This window comes from Pygocentrus nattereri, chromosome 6 (assembly GCF_015220715.1).
Source record: "Pygocentrus nattereri isolate fPygNat1 chromosome 6, fPygNat1.pri, whole genome shotgun sequence".
Lineage (NCBI taxonomy): Eukaryota > Metazoa > Chordata > Actinopteri > Characiformes > Serrasalmidae > Pygocentrus > Pygocentrus nattereri.
In genome coordinates, this window is record NC_051216.1 from 3,707,820 (window position 1) to 3,730,993 (window position 23,174).

At 44.1% G+C, this 23,174-nt stretch overlaps 1 protein-coding gene across 2 annotated transcripts; it reads right to left on the reverse strand.

The window, feature by feature from the left end:
- Positions 1–348: 348 nt before the first annotated feature.
- Positions 349–22,069, reverse strand: spopla (speckle type BTB/POZ protein like a). 2 transcript variants are annotated; one of them, XM_017685402.2, is made up of 12 exons: positions 21,779–22,069; positions 20,840–20,980; positions 15,730–15,873; positions 13,564–13,685; positions 13,272–13,423; positions 12,102–12,229; positions 7,209–7,386; positions 4,837–4,892; positions 4,611–4,733; positions 3,749–3,891; positions 3,588–3,641; positions 349–1,518 (listed from the first exon to the last, which is right to left on the reverse strand). In XM_017685402.2, the coding sequence occupies exons 3-12, from the start codon at positions 15,805–15,807 to the stop codon at positions 1,374–1,376; spliced, it is 1,179 nt and encodes a 392-aa protein (XP_017540891.1). In that variant the 5' UTR covers positions 15,808–15,873; positions 20,840–20,980; positions 21,779–22,069; the 3' UTR covers positions 349–1,373. The 2 variants fall into 2 exon arrangements, with proteins under 2 accessions (XP_017540891.1, XP_017540892.1); XM_017685403.2 differs by having other exon boundaries at positions 21,127–22,069.
- Positions 22,070–23,174: the final 1,105 nt, after the last annotated feature.

Below are 23,174 nucleotides of genomic sequence, written 5' to 3' on the forward strand. Positions count from 1 at the left end.
TTCCATGAAGCTCTCTACGCTGTTCTTGAGCTGATCTGAAGGCCACATGAAGTTTGGAGGTCTGTAGTGATTGACTCTGCAGAAAGTGCTGCGCACTCTGCGCACTATGCCCCTCAGCATCCGCTGACCGCTCTGTCATTTTACGTGGCCGACCACTTCGTGGCTGAGCTGCTGTCGTTCCCAATCGCTTCCACTTTGTTATAATCCCACTGACAGTGGACTGTGGAATATTTAGTAGTGAGGAAATTTCACGACTGGACTTGCTGCACAGGTGGCGTCCGATCACGGCACCACGCTGGAATTCACTGAGCTCCTGAGAGCGACCCATTCTTTCACTAATGTCTGTAGAAGCAGTCTGCAGGCCGAGGGGCTCGGCTTTATACACCTGTGGCCGTGGAAGTGACTGGAACTCCTGAATTCAATGATTTAGATGGGGGAGTGAAGACGTTTGGGAATATAGTGTATCATCAAGTTAATGGTTAAAGCTGCATTTTGCACATCTATAGAAAAAAAACTGAAAAGTTTTCAGAAATCTCCACCCTGGACAGCATTTTCAAAAACTTAAATTAGTGACCGAAAAGGTACCGAAAAAGAAAAAAATAAACATTTTTTAAAAATCTGGAGAAATGTGGACAGACTGTTAGCCTTGGTACTCTCATTTTACACAGAATAAAAACCTAGTACACTTTGGAGCTTGTACCCAGTAAATAACTAAAACGTAACACACTGTGAATAAAAGCATTACCAGACTAACTTGGTGAAAGTGGAGACTTACACTTGTTTCTCTTGTACTGTAATGTTTTCTCACATCTGAATAAATTAGGGGCAGAACAACACCAACAATAATTCCTGTTGTCACATAAGCATTACAAACATCTCAAATGCATACCGTTGCCTTCTCCACAATACCTACGAGTACTACTATTTTTTTTCTTTCAAATATGTTTGTCAAATGTCTTTACATAGAAATAGTGCCATCAATATGGGGCATTATCTTGTCTCTTCAAAAAGTGTAGAGCAGCGACCTCAGCCATCACTTTCAATGTTTAGTTGCAAAACGGGCCAAACATGACCATATATAACAATATATTCCCATTAATCAAACCCTTCATACATTCTTACAGAATCCCGTATCAAAACAGACAGACTTTGGGAACTAGTGCAAGGGACGGGAGGAGGCCTGGTCTCTTCGGGACAAGGCAGGCACAGAGTAGAGCTGAGAAAAGAGGAGAAAAGAGGCTTTGTGGAGCCACGGCGAACAGTTTAAGGCCATCAAAGACAACGGAAATGTTTAAAGCTCCAAGACTGAACTCATCACTGGAGAAAGGCTGCCGGAAGTGGAACCCGGTGCTCAGCCTCAGAAAGCCGACGAGTCAGGACTGTTTTAGCCTCTTTCTGGGCAGGCCGAAGGGGGGGCACTGGGCCGAGGCCAGCGCGCGGAAAGCCTCGGCCACTAAGTGAGGATGGGACTGGATCATTGACTTCCAGCCTGGAGTCTCCATTATGTCTGTGGCGTGGCTGTGAGAAAAGGGCAAAGACATTAGCGTATTAACACAAGACACATTCAAAATCGATAGCGGCGAATGTGGACTAATCTAATGTGGCGAGGGAAGGAGCAAAGGGATCAAAAGGTGCCACACGAAGCGTGCGGGTGATTAAAAGACACTGCTTTAGAAAGATGCAAGATAAAATGTAACAGGGCCGCTCAATTAATCATTTTTAAATTCAACAAATAAACACATCACAAAGAGCTGCAATAACAATTTGCTGTTCAATACTGCAGGAAATGCAGCACTAAAACATTTGGTTTACTGATACTTGGCACAATAACCAATGGTCATTGTGTATTATTGAAATTTTTGCCTTTTGCCGAAGGCAAAGATTAGAAAATGCATACAGAATGTGTAAAATATGAATTACTGCTAGATGATAATGTAAAGCGTTACAGAGTATGACTGCATATATGCGTACACAATTTGATGTACAAATTAATTTTAACAAGGCATTATTGCAATTCCAAAATATTTGGGACAGTATGTGAAATGATCAAAACAAAGCAGTGATCGTAAATTTTGTGACAGTAAATTTCAATCTATTCAGTTGAAAACAGTACAAATGGTACCCTCCTCACACCACGACACACTGGATTTTGAACTTTATGCTGGCAACAATCTGGATAGCCTTTTCTTCTTTTGTCTGGATAATACGTTGGACTCGTCAGACCACAACACATTTCCACTGAGCACCAGTCCATTCCAGATGAGCTTAAACCCAGAGAAGTCGGCGGTGTTTCAGGACATTGTTGATTATACGACTTCCACTGCGCACAGTTTTAACCTGCATTTGTGGAAGCTGTGGTGAAAGCTATTTATTGTTTATTGTACTGGTACAGTTTATATGTTTTCTAGCAGTATTCCTGAGCCTGTGTGGTCATTTTCATGCATGCCAGTCGTTGTGGTTTTTTTGGCTTTGCATGGATTTTTCTGGATTATCTGAATCTTTTGATGAGCGCGAGTGTCAATTGAGAAATACCTAAAATCACTGCTAACACTCACTGGGACTCGGCCTTTCATGGAGGCTCCTTTTGTAACCAAACAATACTGAACTTTTGACAATTTTACACAAAACAATGAAGTTGATAAGCCTTAAATATCTTGTCTTTGTACTGGTTCAGTTTAAATATAGGTCAAAGTGGATTTGCAAATCAGTGCTTTCTGGTTTTATCTGAATTTTACTGTCCCAAATTGTTTGGACTTGGGTCAATTTATTTTATTTAAATTTATATTTATTTTATTTACTGTGTGCTGCTACTATCTGTTGGAGTGCATTTACTGATATACATTTGCATTTTACATTACTTTTAGATCTATTTTTGCATTTAGGTTTTATCTTTGTTATTATAGTACTTGAGTGTTTTGTCTTTGCATATTAGACAGATTGTCATTTATTCTTGTACATCAGTTTGATTTTGTGATTGGTTTTCATGTCTTAGCCAGATTTAGTTATTTGCCTTTTAGGTTGATTTTGTGACTCATCTTTGACCTACAGGATGATAATTCACATATTCAAAAACTTCTAAAATCATCTTTACATTTACAATATTTCCATTTACAGCTATGCTTACTTGCACTCATTTGACTTCAAATGAGACGCAGTATCAGTTACTTCTGCCCAAACATCTCTGCGGATCGGTCACACACACAAGACTACTCATTCCCCCCCCCCCAAGTCTTATGAAACTGTAAATGAATAATATGATGAATTTCGACACTGTTGAATAATCACATCCATCCCTAACAATCATGCAAAAAAGGCATTTTCCCCAGGTAGAGAAAAGCACAGTATTAGGTGAAGAGAAACCCTCAATTGAGACATTTTTGTGTCTTAATATTCCAGAACTGTTCCCTTCTCCAAAGCTCGGAGCGAGTCGGAGTCTATTAATAATGTGGATCGGGAGATACGGAGGAACCAGCCGAGCGCAGGCTGCTGCCCAAAAACCTAAAACAATGAATCGTAATGCATCTCGCCCGGGCCGATAAGAGTTAGTTATTAATCTTGTGTCACACAAACATCAGCTAATTACATACTTGCTATTCCAGTTTTTGCCATCCTTGCAGCCCAGCTGTCGGAGAACGCTGCACCTACAGAAGACACAAAGAAATACAGGCCACTAGCATTCAGCATTGGGTAAACAGCCACGGCAGCGGGGATTTATCACGCGGAGTAGTTTGCTTTAAGTGATGCTTGCCTGTTGATAAAATCGATGGCCTGCGCTTTGAGCTGCTCGGCGCCGTGCAGGTCTGCGAGGATGAGGGTGTCGGCCACGTTGTCTACAGACAGACTGCTGCACAGGGCCTCCTCACACATAACCTTTAAACGCTCCAGAGCGTACTGCAACAACAACAATACACACAACTATATATTTATATACTCTTAAAACACAGCTCTGACAAACAGCTTTCTAATAACACAAAAGCCTCAGGGTCTGAGGTGAAGGGGGGGCATTTTCTCACCTCGTAAACGGCCCAAATCACCAAAAACAACCCACAAGAAGAATTTTTTAAAATCAAGCTTTATTTCAACATTACTATTGAGCGACATAACCAAGAAAACAGAACGTATCGGGGCAAAAAACTAAAATGGTGATAAATATTTGCTAAAATAAATTATTTAAAATTATATATATATATATATATATATATATATATATATATATATATATATATATATATATATATATATATATAAATTGTAAAATGTGTGCTTACGGTTTCGGGACAAATCTTTATTGATTTTGTAAATGATAAGCTATAAATAAATACACATCCTCTACAGGAACACAGTTCTGCACATTTAATACACAATTACTATTTACTAAATATGACAAATTGCAGGCAAAAATAACAGGCCTGAAAAAATCTGGAAAACATGTAGGCCCAAACCTTCGCATACAACTCCTCAGCCATGGCTCCACAAACGGTGACAGAACTTAATACAAACTCCTAATATACCAAATTACAAGCGAAAACGAACAATATTTCTTATACGTGTCATTTTAACGAACTTGTATCACGATGAACGCTGAAGAACAAACAGGCACCATCACTTACTTTATCGGCTGCTGCCAATAAACTGTCAGCCATTTTTTCCAGATTCGGTGCTTTTCCTGTGTAAATGAAACCCATCATTTCTTTGAAGACATCTGGGTCGATGTCGCTGATATCCACCCGGTTCTGTGTGTGCAGAAAGTAAGAAGAAATAAGTTAAAGATAAAACAGTGCTTTCAAATATCAGGATCAATATTAGGGGTCTAGGTAATACCAAGAGAAAGCACACCTTTTTGCTTTCCTCCATCTCATGTTCGAACATGGCGTTAAAGACCGGCGATCTCGCTGTCAAAGAAGCAATAAATCCGTCAGTCACATCATATGAGCATCTCTCTACCTACACACCAATCGGAGCCACAGAGGCGGAGCTGGGGCTGAAAACCGAGGCACAAACAACCAACAAGTTATTTCTGCTTTTTACTGTTTTTCCTATCTGGCCGTTTTTCATTCTGACCTTTGATTATGCTTACGGAGTCACAGAGTCACCTAAAACCTGTCCACTTAGATAAATCATGATTTGCCAGACTGTTCGGTGGAGCGAATTCCCAGGTTGATGAATTAAGGAAATGTTACACTATAGAATCGCAGCCTCAGGATGTAAAATTACAGCAGTCAAGGTCAGCGCGGTGGACACCTCAGTACACCTGTGCAAACACGCAAGGACGCATTTGCTATTTGTTTTAATAATGGTGTGTGTGTGTGTGTGTGTGTGTGTGTGTGTGTGTGTGTGTGTGTGTGTGTGTGTGTGTGTGTGCGCAGCTTTGCTACCCATACTAACCAGACTACACATTTACAAGCAGCCTAATCCGACTAACAGCTCAATCGGAATAGAATACGTCCATGTAAACACCTCAATTGGAACGGTCTAGTCTGATTGAGGCCATTCGGAATACAGTTTCTATCTGTAAATAATCCGTTAAATAGAAGAATAATATCTGTGTAAACGTCTGTATCCGATTACATTCCCTATCGGAAAGTTTCAGTGCGTTCTGCATGAGCGTCGCGTCACAGTGAGAGTTTACACCGTTCAACACGGCGGAGAAGAAACTGGTCTGCAGAGGAGACGAAGTTCATGCTCTGGTCTTTAAAAGACGGCGGTGGGACGGACGTCCAGCTTATGCGTCTCAGAGCACGACGTCTTCCTCTCGGCCTTCTTTAATAAGGACGTGTGAAGGACGTTTTCCTGAGTCTGACGTCATTTTAAAGCAGTTAAAAACACAATCACTGCTCACTGCTGCTCATCTCACTCTGACTGGACCTCATGTGATGTTCGCTGTCATGGTAACGTCTACACTAAGTGGTTCTCCACGCATGCACATCATTTTGGATCTGATTACTTGTAGTGAGCATGTAAACGAAGATTCTCCATCAGATTGTTTAATAGAGTCCATATAAACACGTCTGGCAAACATCTTCGCATGTAAACCTGTGACTGATACAAAGCGACGGGGCTTTCTCAAATAAAAGAAACATGTTTAACAACTGCATATTTTCAATATGTTTACTGTGCAAAATAGTAAAAACAGAAAGTATATCTCACTGTTGCTGGAATAAAACCTTGTATTTCCAAAATGGTGACTTTACAGGAGAAGGAAAAACATGCTTTACTTTTAATGAAAGTCAATGGAACCACAAATGGTCACTTCTTACTGGACAGAACAGGCAAGCTCTTGGTTTTAATTAATCACAGTTTGTCAATGATAGAAAGTGAAGGATCTCTGAGTGTGGTCAGAGGTTAGAGAAGCAGAGAAAGTGGAAGGAGCCCATAAGCCGATTTCACACCAGATGCAACACGGCGCGAACGGTAAGCCGGAACCAGTCCGCGACACTTGTTATTGCACCCCAGACACAGGGTACAACACACACGACGGCAGGTGAAAGCAGTTTCTGTCGGCATTGCATTATTCAAGTAACACAAAATGTCTACTGACCATTTAAATAAATAAATAAATATCACTGATATTAATTAGCTGCAAATATATTTAATTCTTACAATTAACTATAAACTTTTGCTTTATATAGCTTTTGATATCATTGACCACAAGATTTTAATCCAGCGTTTTGAATGCTGGGTCAGCCTCTCGGGCACAGTTTTAGAATGGGTTTAAATTATATTTAAATAACAGGCAGTTCATGATTTCACATGGAAATCATTCATCAAAAAGATCTGGCATTTCTTGTGGAGTCCCTCAAGGTCCAGTTTTAGGGCCTTTGCTTTTCTCTTTGTACATGTTACCTCTAGGTGATGTAATTAGAAAGCATAATATCAATTTTCATAGCTGTGCTGATGACAGTGTGTGTGTGATTGATTATATATATTAGATATATAGATTTATCCTAAACCTAAAAGAACCAAAAAGAAGTATAGTTTGGGCAAAATTAGAACTTTTGCAGCAGGGCAGACGGTTTTGTTGGCGGCGTAGATTATAACTATATTTCTCTGGTTTTGTTATATCAAAAAGCACAAATAAATCCCCCCCCCCCCCCCCCAACCCCCACCCCTCCGTAGGTGACACAGAGGTGAGCGCTGATGCTGCGGCTGCAGTCCTGTAGCAGTCAGCAGGGTCTGTGGGTGGATTAAAATGTGCTGGGTGGCTTTACCTGCTAGGATGGATTTGTGGGCCTTGAACTCCTGCCCTCCTGCATACAGTGAGCAGTCTGTGAAACGAGAACACTCCCACAGGTTCCCCAGATCATCCGACAGCTGGCACTCAGGAACCTTCAGCATGTTCATGTTGGACTGGCCCGAGATGTTCACCGAGTCCTGCACCACGCTCACCTGAGATAGGCAGACAGGAAGGGAGTTGGAGGATAATCACCAGCATTTCCTACAGTAGAGGAAAGGGTTCTTCCACTGTGTCAAGCTACATAGAACCCCTATAGAACCCATAACTGCATTTACCTTTGGTTCCATTCACTGGAGCTCAACTTAACGCACAGCAGAATAAGAGGAAGGAGAAGCATTTCTCTTGCTCCTTAAAAGAAGGTGAACTCCAGTTTCCCTCCTTACTCACCTGTTTCACGGTAAACGTGTCCTCTCTGGCCCTCGGACGTTTTTTGTGGTCAAACTTTTCTATTTTCTGTTAATCAAGCAGCTCTTTACCACAATAATTACTGAATTGAAGGAAATCATAAACAACCCCTTTTCCCTCCCATCCCTCCGGTCCATCCACCCCTTTTCTGTATGCAAAAAAAAAAAGATGTTAGCCAACAAAATGAACATGCAGTCGTTATCACATCAAAACATCTGCCTCCATGTCTCAAGAGCAGATGTTTTAACCTTATTTATTACAGCTGTGGCCAGTTCTACATAACTATGTACACACAACATAACTATGTGCTGTTGTAAAAGCCCGTGTCATAAACTTGGCTTGTGAGGGGAAATCCGCCTCTGTGCGATGATTTTAGGCGATGTTAAACCAATTATTACGTGCCAGGTCTTAGCTTATCTTTAACTCTTTTAATGGAGAAAAATCTCACAGACAAAAATCTTTCTTTGGTCACTTGTTCAGCCGTCTTGCCAGTTTTTCTTTCTTCTCAAAACACTCCGTTTGGAGTCTCTGAAAAAACCCCCGTTTAGAGGGTCATGTAGGCCCGACACTTCGTCCCACCCCTGTACCTCAGAAATCGGGTTGACATGAACTCGCAAAACAGAGGGATAAGGGCTGGGTGATAGGGACGAGGGGTCACATGGGACTGGACCTTTGTCTGTCTGTCTCTCTCTCTCTCTCTCTCTCTCTCTCTCGTCAAGAGGCTTTTGTCATTCCGTCTCTGTACAAGTACACAGTGGAGTGAAATTACGTTCCTCCAGGAACATCACGGAGCAACAAGGAACCAACGTAAAGTGTGAACGTGCAGACGTGAGTGTGCAAACAAAAAATAAAACTAGAAACAATAAATACGATAAATTAAACAGACTTCAGACACAGGACAGACGGGACAGGGCAGCACCGACACTCATTCTGGACATGAGGTCGTGGAATAAGGTGCAGAGATGTTTAACCTGCTGTGATCTGAGAGGCACGAGGTCGGATGACAGACGAACACAGCAGTTACTGAGGCAGAAGAACCAGAGTACAGTGTAAACACAGCGTAGCAGCAATGACCAGATAGTGCAGGTAGAGCATCAAAAGAGTCTCCCCATCCGTCTCTCTCTCTCCCCGTCTGGCTCTCTCTCTCCATCTCTCTCCATCTGGCTCTTCCCCCGTTCTCTCTCTCTCTCCGTCCGTCTCCCCATCCGTCTCTCTCTCTCTCTCTCTCTCTCTCCCCATCTCTCTCCGTCTGTCTCTCCCCCCGTTCTCTCTCTCTCTCTCTGTCCGTCTCCCCATCCGTCTCTCTCTCTCTCTCTCTCCCCACCTCTCTCTGTCCGTCTCTCTCTGTCTCTCCCCGTCTCCCTCCCCCTCTCCGTCTCTCTCTCTCTCTGTCTCTCTCTGTCTCTCTCTCTCCCCGTCTGGCTCTCTCTCTCTCTCTCCCCGTCTGGCTCTCTCTCTGTCTCGCTCTCTCTCTCCCCGTCTGGCGCTCTCTCTCTCTCGCTCTCTCTCTCTCCCCGTCTGGCTCTCTCTCTGTCTCGCTCTCTCTCTCCCCGTCTGGCGTGCTGTCTCTCTCTCTCTCTCTCCCCGTCTGGCTCGCTCTCGCTCTCGCTCTCCCCGTCTGGCTCTCTCTCGTGATGAGTGGACATGCCGTTGGGGCTTAGGTTAGAGCTTTAACGTCCACTATTGCTGCTGGCTTTGTGCACAATGGCAGACTTGACTTTTCCATCACTTGAGTCTTATAAATGAACCTTGTCAACTGGTTACTAATCCACCCTACTGACGTTGTCTAGCTGGATGTTTTCTTTTTATCCATCGTCAAATGTCCTATTTCACCACAAAGCCTGTGAATGTGAATGAATACTGTATTACACTTCTATCCCCGAAAACTAAAGCACTGCCTAAACGTGGAACTCCCACTGTTTGCGTCTCATCACACGCACCACGTCACTTCCCCTTTACCCCTAGATACAATGACAGGGGCACATAACGGTGATCACCTCCTGTTAAGCAATGCCGCTGGGTCCATTGTCGGTAACACCCGATGACATCGCCCCATCGTCCAGGCCCAACCGTGGGCCAAATGTCGAACCATACAACTGTGAAAACCACACAGCTCACCATGAGCCTTTCTAAACCATGTCGAGAACCAACGCTTCACACACATCCATCTATTCAGCATACAGCAGCTGAGCCCGGCCCACTCGCAGGACTGCAGGGCGGCCGGCGATTACGGTTTCATTCACTTCACTGTTATTTCACTATCAGAGCTTGTTCGGGCCATTCTCTCAAACCAGTTCAACCCATGACCCCACAGTAAATAGAAAACAAACGAAGTATTAAGACTTTAAATATTCACATATTACTCTATAGCGTATTTAAACCCAAGGCATTAAGAGAGATAGTAATAAGCTGAATATATACACTCATCATTTCGAGGGTACTATTTTTATTGGGCGATGTCCCGAACCCTAACCCTTTTAATAAGATGATTTCTTATAAAATTATGCTCACACTTCGTAATTTTAACGTTTTATATATTATAAAAAAGAGGTTTAATTTCCAAGCAAACTATTTTTTTTTTTTTTACCCTGTCCCATGCATTCATGTCACTAACAAAAAGTGTGTGTGTAGGCGGAGCCTTGTTGTAGCCACGCCCCTGTATTTTAGAGCAGGTAGTGAGGCTGCATCCCTGTGCCTCATGGCCACATGGTGAGCAGTTAGATCCCACTGATTTGAAGAAAATGTGGCCCAAAGTCTGAAAATCTGTGTCAAGTCTTAATGTTTCCCACTAACCGAACGGATTTCCTGGAGTTCTGTACTTTTATATGCATTAATAAAATATGAAACACCACAAAAAGGCACCGTAACAACCTACGACACACAGCATAACGCAAAGCAGCTTTATATTTCAACACCATTTAAAGGAGCGGGGAAAAATCCTGATTCTACTTCCCAGTGTTCCCAGCTCGCCATGAGCCTTTCCATTAGCAACATCCAACACCCCACCCTCACCACTGCTCCGTAATGTTCATTCTTCTAAACGACCAACTGAACGTTTTCATTACTGAGAACAAAGGAGCGCCTTTAAACGAATGGAGAGAAGCTCTGATTAGCTGGTCCTCGGGCAGAGAAGCCACCTGCAGTAGCTGAACAGCCGCTGCGACTCCCTCTTCCTCAGATGAAGTGCTGCCCAATTAATGATGGGAAACAGTCTATCTGCAATTTGCATCTAATTTGCTTTATTAAATTGCCAATTTCCCAGCAAATGTTGAACCTTGTTGCAGATCTCATCGGGCTCACAGACTCTCTCTCCAGACAATACCCTCTTAATTATCCGCAAACTCACCGCCGCTCTTTTTTCTGCTTTTTTATTGTTCGCTTTTTCTAGGAAGAGGCTCTGAACGGGAGGCTGACGCGCTGTTCTGAAGAACCTGTCGTTCAGAGAGGACTGTAGCCACGCCCACCGCAACCCATCATTTACTCACAACCTCAGAAAGGCAGAGCTGACTCGACTCGGCCACCGGGCTACTGAGACACAGATTTATAAACGATACGGATAACATCGCCACAAATATGCGGCCAAGTGAGGAACTAACGGTTATCTCAAAAGAACACCAGTTAGGAATGAAGGACTTTCACAGTGGCCAATGCTGTTTCTGAAAAGCACAGAGTTTTGATGAGGTGTGTAAACAAGGTGAAAGCTTCTAAGCGTACCGTCCACTCCTCCGTCCACTCCTCCGTCCACGCGTCCTGCAACAACGGCCCGTTTTCTACGTACTGATTCTGTGATGTCAAGACCCAGCGCTTCCCACATATCCATCTACTCAGCTGTAAAAGCTGTTTATCTGGTCATTAAATATTTATTTACCCACTAATATCACAAAAAATACAAATAAGATCAATAAAAGACGCAGTGACTTATTTAGTTGATGTGTTTGTTGAACCAGCACCGCCTGTTTTAACTGTAATCCTCCTCCAATACTTTGTTCATCTAATCAAAACTGCAAAATCAAATCAAATGTGCTGCTAAAGGAATTCAGCAAATCTATTACACGGCTGGAGGAACCTGGAACTAACCCGGTTCCTCAAACCAGCTCACACCAAATACTTCTCTGGAAATCGAAAAATATATACTGTTAACTTTCGCCGCATTACGTCCATTTTCATATAATCTAATGATATTTGGTGTTTTTAACGTGTGAAGCAGACTTTTCAGGTGTTCTGATACACGACAGTCACCCTTTTTCAGTGAAGCTATCGTGACCAGACGTTGGCAGCAGCTTATTCTACATAATCCGTGAGTGACGGCTCAGTGCTCCCTGCTAATTCCACAAATTATTTACGAAACTCGCAGCGCAGCCTTCTCGTCTATATCGGACTGAAGCCACAGTCAGCTTTTTTAGCGGAGGGAGAGAGGATGAGGGATAACGTCAGACACGAAAGACACACCAGTAAACGTTACCTCACAGAATAGAGTGAGCTTGTCATCAGGTAGGAGCCCGTTTGCCTCATCAAGCAGAAAATCTCTTCTAATAAACTTTTTGAAGCCCCAGTCTTTGCCTTGGACGAAGCGGTAGGCTCTTTGGCTTTCTGCAGGGAGATTAGAATTAGAAATTAGAATTAATTCAGAACCATTCGTCACCGTGTCTGCACACTGTGGAATTAGACCCCTGCATTTAACCCATCCATGCAGTGAAACACCCACAGACATGCACTCTAGTGAATACACACACACTAGGGGGCAGTGAGCACACCTGCCCGGAGCGGTGGGCAGCCCTATCCACGGCGCCCGGGGAGCAGTTGGGGGTTAGGCGTCTTGCTCAAGGACACCTCAGTCATGGACTGTCGGCTCTGGGGATCGAACCGTCGACCTTCCGGTCACAGGGCTGGTTCCCTGACCTCCAGCCCACGACTGCCCCCTGGTTCACTCATTTATATAGTGTGGTAAAATTTACAGCATATCCAAGAATCCTAAACAGCGAAACCGTTAAGCCCAAAACCGGATGGATACAGCGCAACCCTAGCGGTTACAGCGGTGACAGGGATGCTACCATCATGTGGGGCAGTCGTGGGCTGTAGGTCAGGGAAACGGCCTTGTGACCAGAAGGTCGCCGGTTCAATCCCCAGGGCCGACAGTCCATGACTGAGGTGTCCTTGAGCAAGACACCTAACCCCCAACTGCTCCCCGGGCGCCGTGGATAGGGCTGCCCACTGCTCCAAGTGCTCACTGCCCCACCCACTCTCTTAATCTTGAGTAAGTGTACATTTTCATTGATTTTAATGATTTAATACTTTGAACCAACAGTTTGAACCAAATTATAAACCACATAAATACCCAAAGACTGGCAGGCAAAGAAAACTCAAACCAATCAGAAATCGCCAAGTCAGATTATACATGCAGGCTCACTGTTGGTGCTGCTCTGATTTAGTCTTTGGGAAGATACTGGCGTGCATGCCCACAATGCACTGCGTCAGACTGATGGCTAGGTCAACTCAGTTATGTTTATTGCAACTTCATACAGCTCAGCTCAACATCTCAACCACTGAATTTTGCAGAATTTAAAAATCGGTGGAAACGCTGAGCTAAAATGGCACACGGCACTGTGGTGTTTATGGTGGGAGAGATTCTTACCCATAGCTTTAGTCTCTTCACGCTTAGCGTTGAGTAAGGAAAATTTGAACTTCGCTCTGACTTCGCTTTTTGGACAGCTAACCAGGAGCAAATACAATGACAGGTAGTCTTTGCTTTCGTCGTCGAGTCCCTTCGGATTGACTCTCAGGCACCTGGAGAGAAGAAACGGGTTGCCTAGTGTGATAAAGCTGATATGGACCAGGTCTACTGCAAACATCACCAAACACTACACTACACAAAAATTAACTACTTAATCCAGCACATTTAACTTGGAATAAACAACAAATCTCACCACTTCATCTTATCGTTGGGACCTGACGAGAAAGTGGAGCTCTTTAATACCTCGCCCATCTCCTCTCGACAGAAGCTGAAGTTGTTAATGGTCCACATGTAGGAAAATTTCACTACTTTTACCTACGATATGAAGAGAAAAGCTTTTTATACATGAATTTACTGACAATCAGCAACAATCATTACCAGCTCCCAAAGAAAGTCTTTGTGCCTGTTCAGTTATAAATTAAGGGCTGTTTATAGGACTATTCCCTAAAAACGGACAGAAAAATGACGCGCTTATTTATATGAACCTTAAAATACAAATCGGCTTTCCCAACACATCAACTTTAGGAATTCTGTCACATATTCCTAAAAAGATGCACTGCAGCTTTGAGAACGAGAAGAGGAATCAGTGAACCGAACCAAAGCAATTGAGCAGCACATAATCAATATTAAAACCTCAAACAGAATTAGTCTAACAGCCAGACCGTTCACAGTTCCCCAGGATTGTTATGCTGCGTGCGATCACCAGATCAGACCCCCAACCTATTGCGAGATAATATCATGAGCTTCTCGTGCCACCAGCACACCATCTGAGCATGTTTACAGAAAAAAGCTCTGTAAACACGAACAACAGGGCGGTCCTTACACCGACTGGCCGAGAACACCGTTATCAATACAGCACATTTTCAAATCGCAGGCGCTGTCTTTATCAAAATTATAGGCTTTGTTATCGAAAACATGTTTTAAGTGGGGAAATTTAACCTAAAACACTGAGCTTGTGAACCTCCATGTGTTGTGACATCACAACAATAAGTTACTGACCGCCGAGCACCCGACATTCAGGCTTCAGGCCTGGTGCAATCAAAACTGATGACTGGACCAATAGAAACGCTCTAAAAATACTGGGAATAATCTCTCATTACACTGACTAACACTGACAGGTAAGAGTGTTTTGGCCTCTCCTGTAAAGTTACTATTTTGGAGATACTTGTTTTTCTTTGGACAATCTTGTCGTCCTGAATTTTATAAATACCTGAATTTATAGAAAAAACTTAAATTGTAGCTGCAATATAAAAAGTTGCAATTAGATATTTTACCCAAATTATTCATCCTTACAGAAGGTGGTGGTAACACTTTACTGCCTGCTCTTCCTCTTTAAACTGGACAAAAGCCACATTTACATGCAGCCTAATAACCCGACTAACAGCTTAAATACCTCAGTCAGAGTAGTCTAGTCCGATTGAGGCCATTCGGAATAGTCTATCCGATTACATTCCCTATCGGAAAGTTTCAGTCCGTTCTGCATGAGCGTCGCGTCACAGTGAGAGTTTATACCGTTCAACACGGCGGAGCAGAAACTGGTCTGCAGAGGAGACGAAGTTCATGCTCTGATCTTTAAAAGACGGCGGTGGGACGGACGTCCAGCTTATGTGTCTCAGAGCACGACGTCTTCCTCTCGGCCTTCTTTAATAAGGACACGTGAAGGACGTTTTCCTGAGTCTGACGTCATTTTAAAGCAGTTAAAAACACAATCACTGCTCACTGCTGCTCATCTCACTCTGACTGGACTCACGTGATGCTCGCTGTCATGGTAACGTCTGCACTAAGTGGTTCTCCATGCATGCACATCATTTGGGATCTGATTGGCGTCAGAATAAACACCTCAGTCTTAATAATCAGAACGCATTCAATCCATTTGGCCAAAATCTTCGCATGTAAACACAGCCAATGATATACTATCAGGTCAGAAATTTTGTTGGAAGTTGAGTTGTGTGCTTTAATGACTGGGTAATTGAAATTGTGTCAAAATAATGCCGTAACTACCTCTTTTATTACTGATTTTAAAAGGGTGCACAAGGTCACCTGAAGGCCAATGTGTCGGTCAATTTACAGAATCCTCAGTTTTAAGCAGAAAGTCACTGGAGTCACCGTCACTGGTGTTACACCACATTCATACAACACCGGTGACTGTAAAACATGTTTGGAGTTGAGCCCCTTTCTGCATGTACGATAACAGGAGATGTTAATGGACATGTTATTAATTTTCATATGAAAAAATGATAAAAATATAGAAAAGGACCCACATATTTACGTATATTAGCAGACACATATGCTGAATGCACACGTTCATAGACGCAGAACCCTCACCTGTGGAGAAACCAGCTGATTACCACAGTCTTACCTGTGTGTAGCACCAGCTCTCGGCCACCGGCCCGCTGGTCATCTCCCCCGGAGGAGGGGGGGTGAGGACTCGCGACATGTCCGGCGAAGCCCCCTCCCTCCCTGGACAAGAAGAGCTGACAGCCACGCAGCTTCACCACTTAACCTTTACAGGCACAAAGAGAGCAAAAGGCGCCGCTTAGGAAAAGTAAATGGCAGCAATTTCCTCCCCTACACATCCTGACCCCAAAATATCAAATCCTTGACTTCACCATCACTGAGCTATTTTGGGTTCAAATGAGAGCCACAGCTAACCCGACTCGGGGCAGAGAATCTATCAAGACAGTTTCCAGGCGTCGGAGTGGATGGAGTGGGTGCCGGGGGGGTGTTAAGATTCAGGACATTGCGACACAGGAAAGCAGAGATGTTACACTTCAAGTGTGAGAAACACACACGAAAAACATCTTACATGCAAGCCAGGACCCGACCGATACATCGGCTGGGTGGCTGATATTTTGGTGACCCACAGTTTTATCAGTACCGTCTACTTTTTTTGTTGCAGCATCATCGATATACAAATTTGGGCAAAAGCTTAATGATTAAATGAAAGGCTCTGCAAAAAATTTGACCTGACCCAAGTTTTCATTCCTCACAGATGTAGTCGATCAGCTGAAGCCCTATTTGAGTTGCATTAGTATTACCCAGGGACCTTGCTGCAATTTGAATGATTACCAAGGAGGTCTGTGACTTTAATCCAGCATGAATCTGCCCTATCTGTACTTTTTAAAAGCACGCCAAGTAATAATTATGGAGTGAATTACCTTCCATAACTCAAACTTTGAGCTCTCGCTCGAATCAACTTCTCAGTAATGCTATAATAAAATCAGCTAATAGAAATGGACAGGGCTCAAGTCGGCTTCCTCTCTGCCAGCTTCTTGTTCAAATCTCCCTGTTTCACCTCAAGTGATGCAGCAGTTACAACTGCATCGTTTAAGGTGGAACGAGAAAGTTTGAAAAACAAGCTGGCAAGAAAGAAGCTGAATTCAGCCTGGTAGAAAACCTGTCCGCTAAAATGGAGCTTGATTGGAGTCGGTCCTCAAGTTCATGACAGGACTATTGAAATCAACAACACTTTTGGTGACGGCAAGAAGAAAACTGAAATATGTCAGAAGCTCCTCTCACAAGGCAGCGTGTGTTCTGTCTTGTTGAACGGCATTCAGTAATTTACATGAACCACTTCCCTAGTCTACTGCTCATCTACATGAAATTTAGCCCCACATCGTGTTATCGGTTGGAAGCTCGGCGCTTGGAGAACAATGCTGAGGTAAACAACCACATGCTGATGCTTCGATCTAATTTGGGGAAATTACACAAATACACTTATTACATTATCAGACCTCCTCTCACAACACTAATCCAACTCGAATAGGGTTTAGAACTACAAGTGTTTCCGAACTTCCGAGCTTCTTTAGTTTAGAGCTGGAGCTACAAGGCCAACGCTGAATCCCAACATGCCTCAAGTCAACAGTCATCCAGATCATTTCTGTAAATCTAATGGTCAGAGTGCTGGAAGTGAATACCATTTGTTCTGCGTTAGATATTTGGCTCAGAAACATTAACAGATACAAGTTAGCAGATACAACCGAGCCCAACACCAGGGGGCGCTATAACTATAACTAGATTTTTAGACTACTAATGTTTAAAATGTGATTAACCTGTGATTTGTTTACATTTTGAGTTCAGTTCTTCATTAAGGTGCCTCGAGCTAAGGTGCCTTAAGCTGTACAGTAGAGGTGGGTACACAGGTTTAAAAGTGGACATCAGCTTGATGGGCGGATGGACGTATTGGTGGATGGGCGGATGGACGTATTGGTGGATGGGCGGATGGACGTATTGGTGGATGGGCGGATGGACGTATTGGTGGATGGGCGGATGGACGTATTGGTTGATGGGCGGATGGACGTATTGGTTGATGGGCGGATGGATGGATTGACTGATGGGTGGATGGATTGACTGACTGATGGGTGGATGGATGGATTGACTGATGGGTGGATGGATTGATTGACTGATGGGTGGATGGATGGATTGACTGATGGGTGGATGGATGGATTGACTGATGGGTGGATGGATTGACTGACTGATGGGTGGATGGATACTTTGTTGATCCCGAAGGAAATTTTGCGATCTGAAGTTTCCTGTAACCGTGGATACCGTGATGAGCCAAAAACTCAACCACAAACAGCGCTGCCCCAAAACAAACCAAACATGAGAACATAAAACCTTAAATAACTTAAACCCAACAAAAAGGGCATTTTAGACCAGACTGCAGCACTGGGTGACGCTCGAAGGCACCAGCACATCAAACAGGACAGCGTTTATGCGGAAACACGCAGCATCGGACTGAACTGAATATGATAAAGATGACTTAACAGGCCTGGAACAGCGAGCTGCCTCCGTCAGACACGGCACACGGGGAGGCAGGCGCAGAAGGGAACTGAGGATGAGTGAACAGGTAAAAAACAAACACGAGAATCTGCAGGACAGAGCGACTAAAAACGTTCATACAAGAGAACTGAAAACGCTACTGGGGCGCGTCGCAGCGCCTACAGAACAATAAACCTCGTCTTTGTTCTACTTTGAAGGAAGTAAAAAAAAAAAAAAAAACAACTACAGAAATAAAAACGTCAACGACACGGTGGTTTGAGCAGGTTGGAAGAAGCTTTGGGGGCATATTTACAGAAAAGATAAGACGCCTTGGTCATCGCGCAGCGTTCAACGGCACTTTACTCCCAACAGTTAAACATACGGCTAAAATATAAAACAGTATACACACATATACGCCTGGCTAAAAAACATATAAATATAAAACTATATAATCTGACACAGAGTTATATAACATCACACACCTGAGGAATTACTGCACAGACAGAATAAAGACCACACACTCCACAACAAACAGTGCAGTGACCAACAAATAACACATCTGGGTGACCACTTACTTCTAGTGTTTGTTAGCAAAGTTAGTCTTGAGGAAATTCGTGTAAATTTGATTTCTCCCCCGGAATTATTCCTTTTGTTTACATTTATTTATTTATTTATTTCTGATTTTGCTGTTACTGAGAAATAACATAAAATCACTAAACTAAGCTTTAATTTTAACTCTATTCGTGTTGGACTTTATTACTTGTCTGTAAAGCTCTCTGAGCTGCTAGTGGTCTTAAAAGTGTGCAATAAATAAATGTATTATTATTATTATTATTATTAAATTTACATTGACATGTACGGCATTTGGCTGATGCTCTTATCCAGAGCGACTTACAATTTTGATCATTTTTTTTACACAAGTAGGTGAAGGTGGTGTTAGGAGTCTTGCCCAAGGACTCTTATTGGTATAGTGTAGGGTGCTGACCCAGGTGGGGTAATAATATTAATATTATTATATATAATAATAGTAGTGCTACAGTTAATAGAGCGCATGTAAAATATATCCAAACCCCAGTCTGCATGATGACGACTCTGCTCTAACAGCGACTACTGTTAAGAGAAGTGATAAAAGATGAAAAGGGTGTAAAAGTGTTGGAGGCTCCGTCGTCCAGTTTTAAGACATTTATACCGCTGTCATTTACGACTGTTTGTGTCTGCTGTTTATTTGTGTTTTAAGGATCGCGCCCACTGAGAACCGACAGTCACATCAGTCAGTAAAGCGCTGGCCGACCAAAAAGTACTGAAGTATAAAATTAAACCTTAAAACGTAAAATTATATCAGCTGATATCATCCATCAGAAATTTCAACCCGCTTATTTTCATTCCATTCGGCTCCTGGATCAAACCACGCGTCAAAGCGCAGGAGCGCATCAGAACAATGGCAGTCAAAGTGTCCGCTTACCAAAATAAGTATATCTGGGTTTGTGAGACGTGTCCACACAGGCCTGCTGCAGGCCCAGACCTGCCTACGGACAAACGCTGCACCGGCCGCTCTCCGATGAGCCAGTGTCTGACGCCACAGACGGCGAAAGTCACTCAGGTAACGTATTAGACACTTAAACCAGAAGGAAAAGCACCGACAGCGGGGAATCCGAGGTCAGCTACACAGGGACACGCGCTAGACCACCAACAGCAGCGCCTGAGCACCTGATATAAGACAACGTAAGATATATGATGAAGCACGTCGTGACCACCTCCTCGCTTCTGCCCTCACTGTCCACTTCATCAGCTCCACTTACTGTATAGCTGCACTCTGTAGTTCTACAGTTACAGACTGTAGTCCATCTGTTTCTCTGATACTCTGTTACCCTGTTCTTCAGTGGTCAGGACCCCCATGGACCCTCACAGAGCAGGTACTATTTGGGTGGTGGGTCATTCTCAGCACTGCAGTAACACTGACGTGGTGGTGGTGGTAGTGTGTGTTGCGCTGGTGCGAGTGGATCAGACACAGCAGTGCTGCTGGAGTTTTTAAACACTGTGTCCACTCACTGTCCACTCTATTAGACACTCCTACCTTGTGGGTCCACCTTGTAGATGTAAAGTCAGAGGCGACAGCTCATCTGCTGCTGCACAGTTTGTGTTGGTCATCCTCTAGTCCTTCATCAGTGGTCACAGGACGCTGCCCACAGGACGCTGCCCACAGGACGCTGCCCACAGGACGCTGCCCACAGGACGCTGCCCACAGGACACTGTTGGCTGGATACTGAGGACTTTAAAAACTCCAGCAGCACTGCTGTGTCTGATCCACTCATACAAGCACAACACACACTACCACCACCACCACGTCAGTGTTCCTGCAGTGCTGAGAATGACCCACCACCCAAACAGTACCTGCTCTGTGAGGGTCCATGGGGGTCCTGATGTGTCCTATAGAGCAAATCAATGTTATGCCTGATGGGTTTAAATGACACTACACTGACATAAAGGCCTGGACGTCTGCTCCAGTTGCTTTGAAGCATCATTCTCGAGAAGAGGCCTGGATGAAAACACTCTGCATCAGTCATAAGCTTTCATAAACACTCAGACGTTGCCTTATAAACGTGTTATTCAGTGCTTAAGCATGTGCTATGAAGCCCCTGTGTAGGCAGCCTTCAAATAAAGTGTTACCAGTCTGTCAGCTAAGGAGTAAACGAACCAGATCCACTCACCCCAAGCTTATTTAACGTCTTCTCTCTCATGGTACGGCTGACGGGGGTTCCACAGCGTTGCTGGATTTACAGAGGTGTGCATGGGGGTGGGGGGGGGGGTGAATTACAGCATGGTCCCTGGACCCCTGGCTTCAATCAGACCTGAGGACATAAACACATAGGGATCATTACAAAGCGTCACGGGTCATTCCAGATTAATAACACACAAAAAAGCCAGATAATCAGTAGAAATGAAAAGGACAAAGTTGAGGGCATCTTTAAAAGGCCTTTAGACCACAGACACAAACCTCATCCAGCACTCTTACAGAGGCGGACGGATAACCAAGGGCTCCTTAGTAAAGACAGTGGTTCTATGTGGAACCATGAGCACTCAAATGAATACCTGCATGGTGAAATGTGTCTGCAGACCGACTGAGAACGTGGTGTGACTTTATATGGTTCTACACACAGAACCTTTCTGAAAACGGTTCATTGAAACGACAGCAAAGCGACCCTCTTTGGTTCTACACCACTTCAGCATGCAAATGGTTCTTCGGGTGTTCTCTCTCTGCGAAAGAACCCTCTTTCTGAAGACTGTATCCATCGTTCCCTGAACTTCAAACCCAACAACAAACCTGTTAAATCGATTTGCCCCCGAAGCCGGTCTGTAAAACTCCAGCTTTGGAGTTAAAGTCGAAATGAGAAAAGGAGAAAACTGTTTAACCGTTTAGGAAAAGTTCCCGGTGGCTTGTCCGAATTTTTCCGTTCCACCTTAAATGCTGCAGCAGCTATATGCTGGAACCTGAGGCGCCCGAAAGCAACCGCTGCACCATTTAAGGTGGAACGGAAACATTGGAGGAAAGAGCTGGCGAAAAGGAGGCAAACCTCAGCCCGGCAGCAGCCGAGACGCCCTGCGGTGAATAAATCCCGGGTTATCCGGAGCCGAAGTGCTTTACTTACTGAGGTTTTAATAAAAGCGCGTCCCGGAGCGCCGCCGCCTTTTGTTTACAAGCTAAGCTAACAAGCTAACCCAACTCCTCACAGGCCAGTATAAGGAGGCTAAGCTAACGGGACGCTGGGTAAATCCGTGGATGTGGCCGATAACACCCGCCTGCTGCCCGGCTCTCCATCCTCTCAGCACCGCAGGGCATTCAAATCAGATTCAGGACATTAAAGTGAAGCGAAACTGCTGTTAATCCTCCGAGGCTAACTTAGCCGGCTAGCGCTGAAATCCCCAGCACCCAGCTGGAACACCGCACTGCGCGTGCGCACTGCAAATCCGATATTCAAATTAGAGCGCCAGTGTGCGCATGCGCAGAAGGGCAAGTAGAATTAGCTGGAGCTGCAATTCGCTTCAGCGTCACAAAATGAGTTTAATAAGTATGGAACCCAATAACTCAGCAAGACGTGGGGATGAGATGACTAAGTCGTGGCCATGATTTAGTAAGGCATGGGAACGAGATCGCAGCTTACTAAGTCGTGGCCACATATTATTAATGCGTGGGAACGAGATCCTAATGTATGGCCACGACTTAGTAAGGCATGGGAACAAGATTGCAGCTTACTAAGTCGTGGCCACGTATTATTAATGCATGGGAACGAGATCCTAATGTATGGCCATGACTTAATACGTCATGGGAACGAGATCGCAGCTTACTAAGTCGTGGCCACGTATTATTAATGCGTGGGAACGAGATCCTAATGCGTGGCCACGACTTAGTAAGGCATGGAGATGAGATGACTAAGTTGTGGCCATGACTTAGTAAGTCATGGGAACGAGATCACAGCTTACTAAGTCGTGGCCACGTATTATTAATGCGTGGGAACGAGATCCTAAAGCGTGGCCACGATTTAGTAAGGCGTGGAGATGAGATGGCTAAGTTGTGGCCATGATATAGTAAGTCATGGGAACGAGATCGCAGCTTACTAAGTCATGGCCACGTATTATTAATGCGTGGGAACGAGATCCTAATACGTGGCCATGACTTAGTAAGGCGTGGAGATGAGATGACTAAGTTGTGGCCATGTCTTAGTAAGTCATGGGAACGAGATCGCAGCTTACTAAGTCGTGGCCACGTATTATTAATGCGTGGGAACGAGATCCTAATGCGTGGCCACGACTTAGTAAGGCATGGAGATGAGATGACTAAGTTGTGGCCATGACTTAGTAAGTCATGGGAACGAGATCACAGCTTACTAAGTCGTGGCCACGTATTATTAATGCGTGGGAACGAGATCCTAAAGCGTGGCCACGATTTAGTAAGGCGTGGAGATGAGATGGCTAAGTTGTGGCCATGATATAGTAAGTCATGGGAACGAGATCGCAGCTTACTAAGTCATGGCCACGTATTATTAA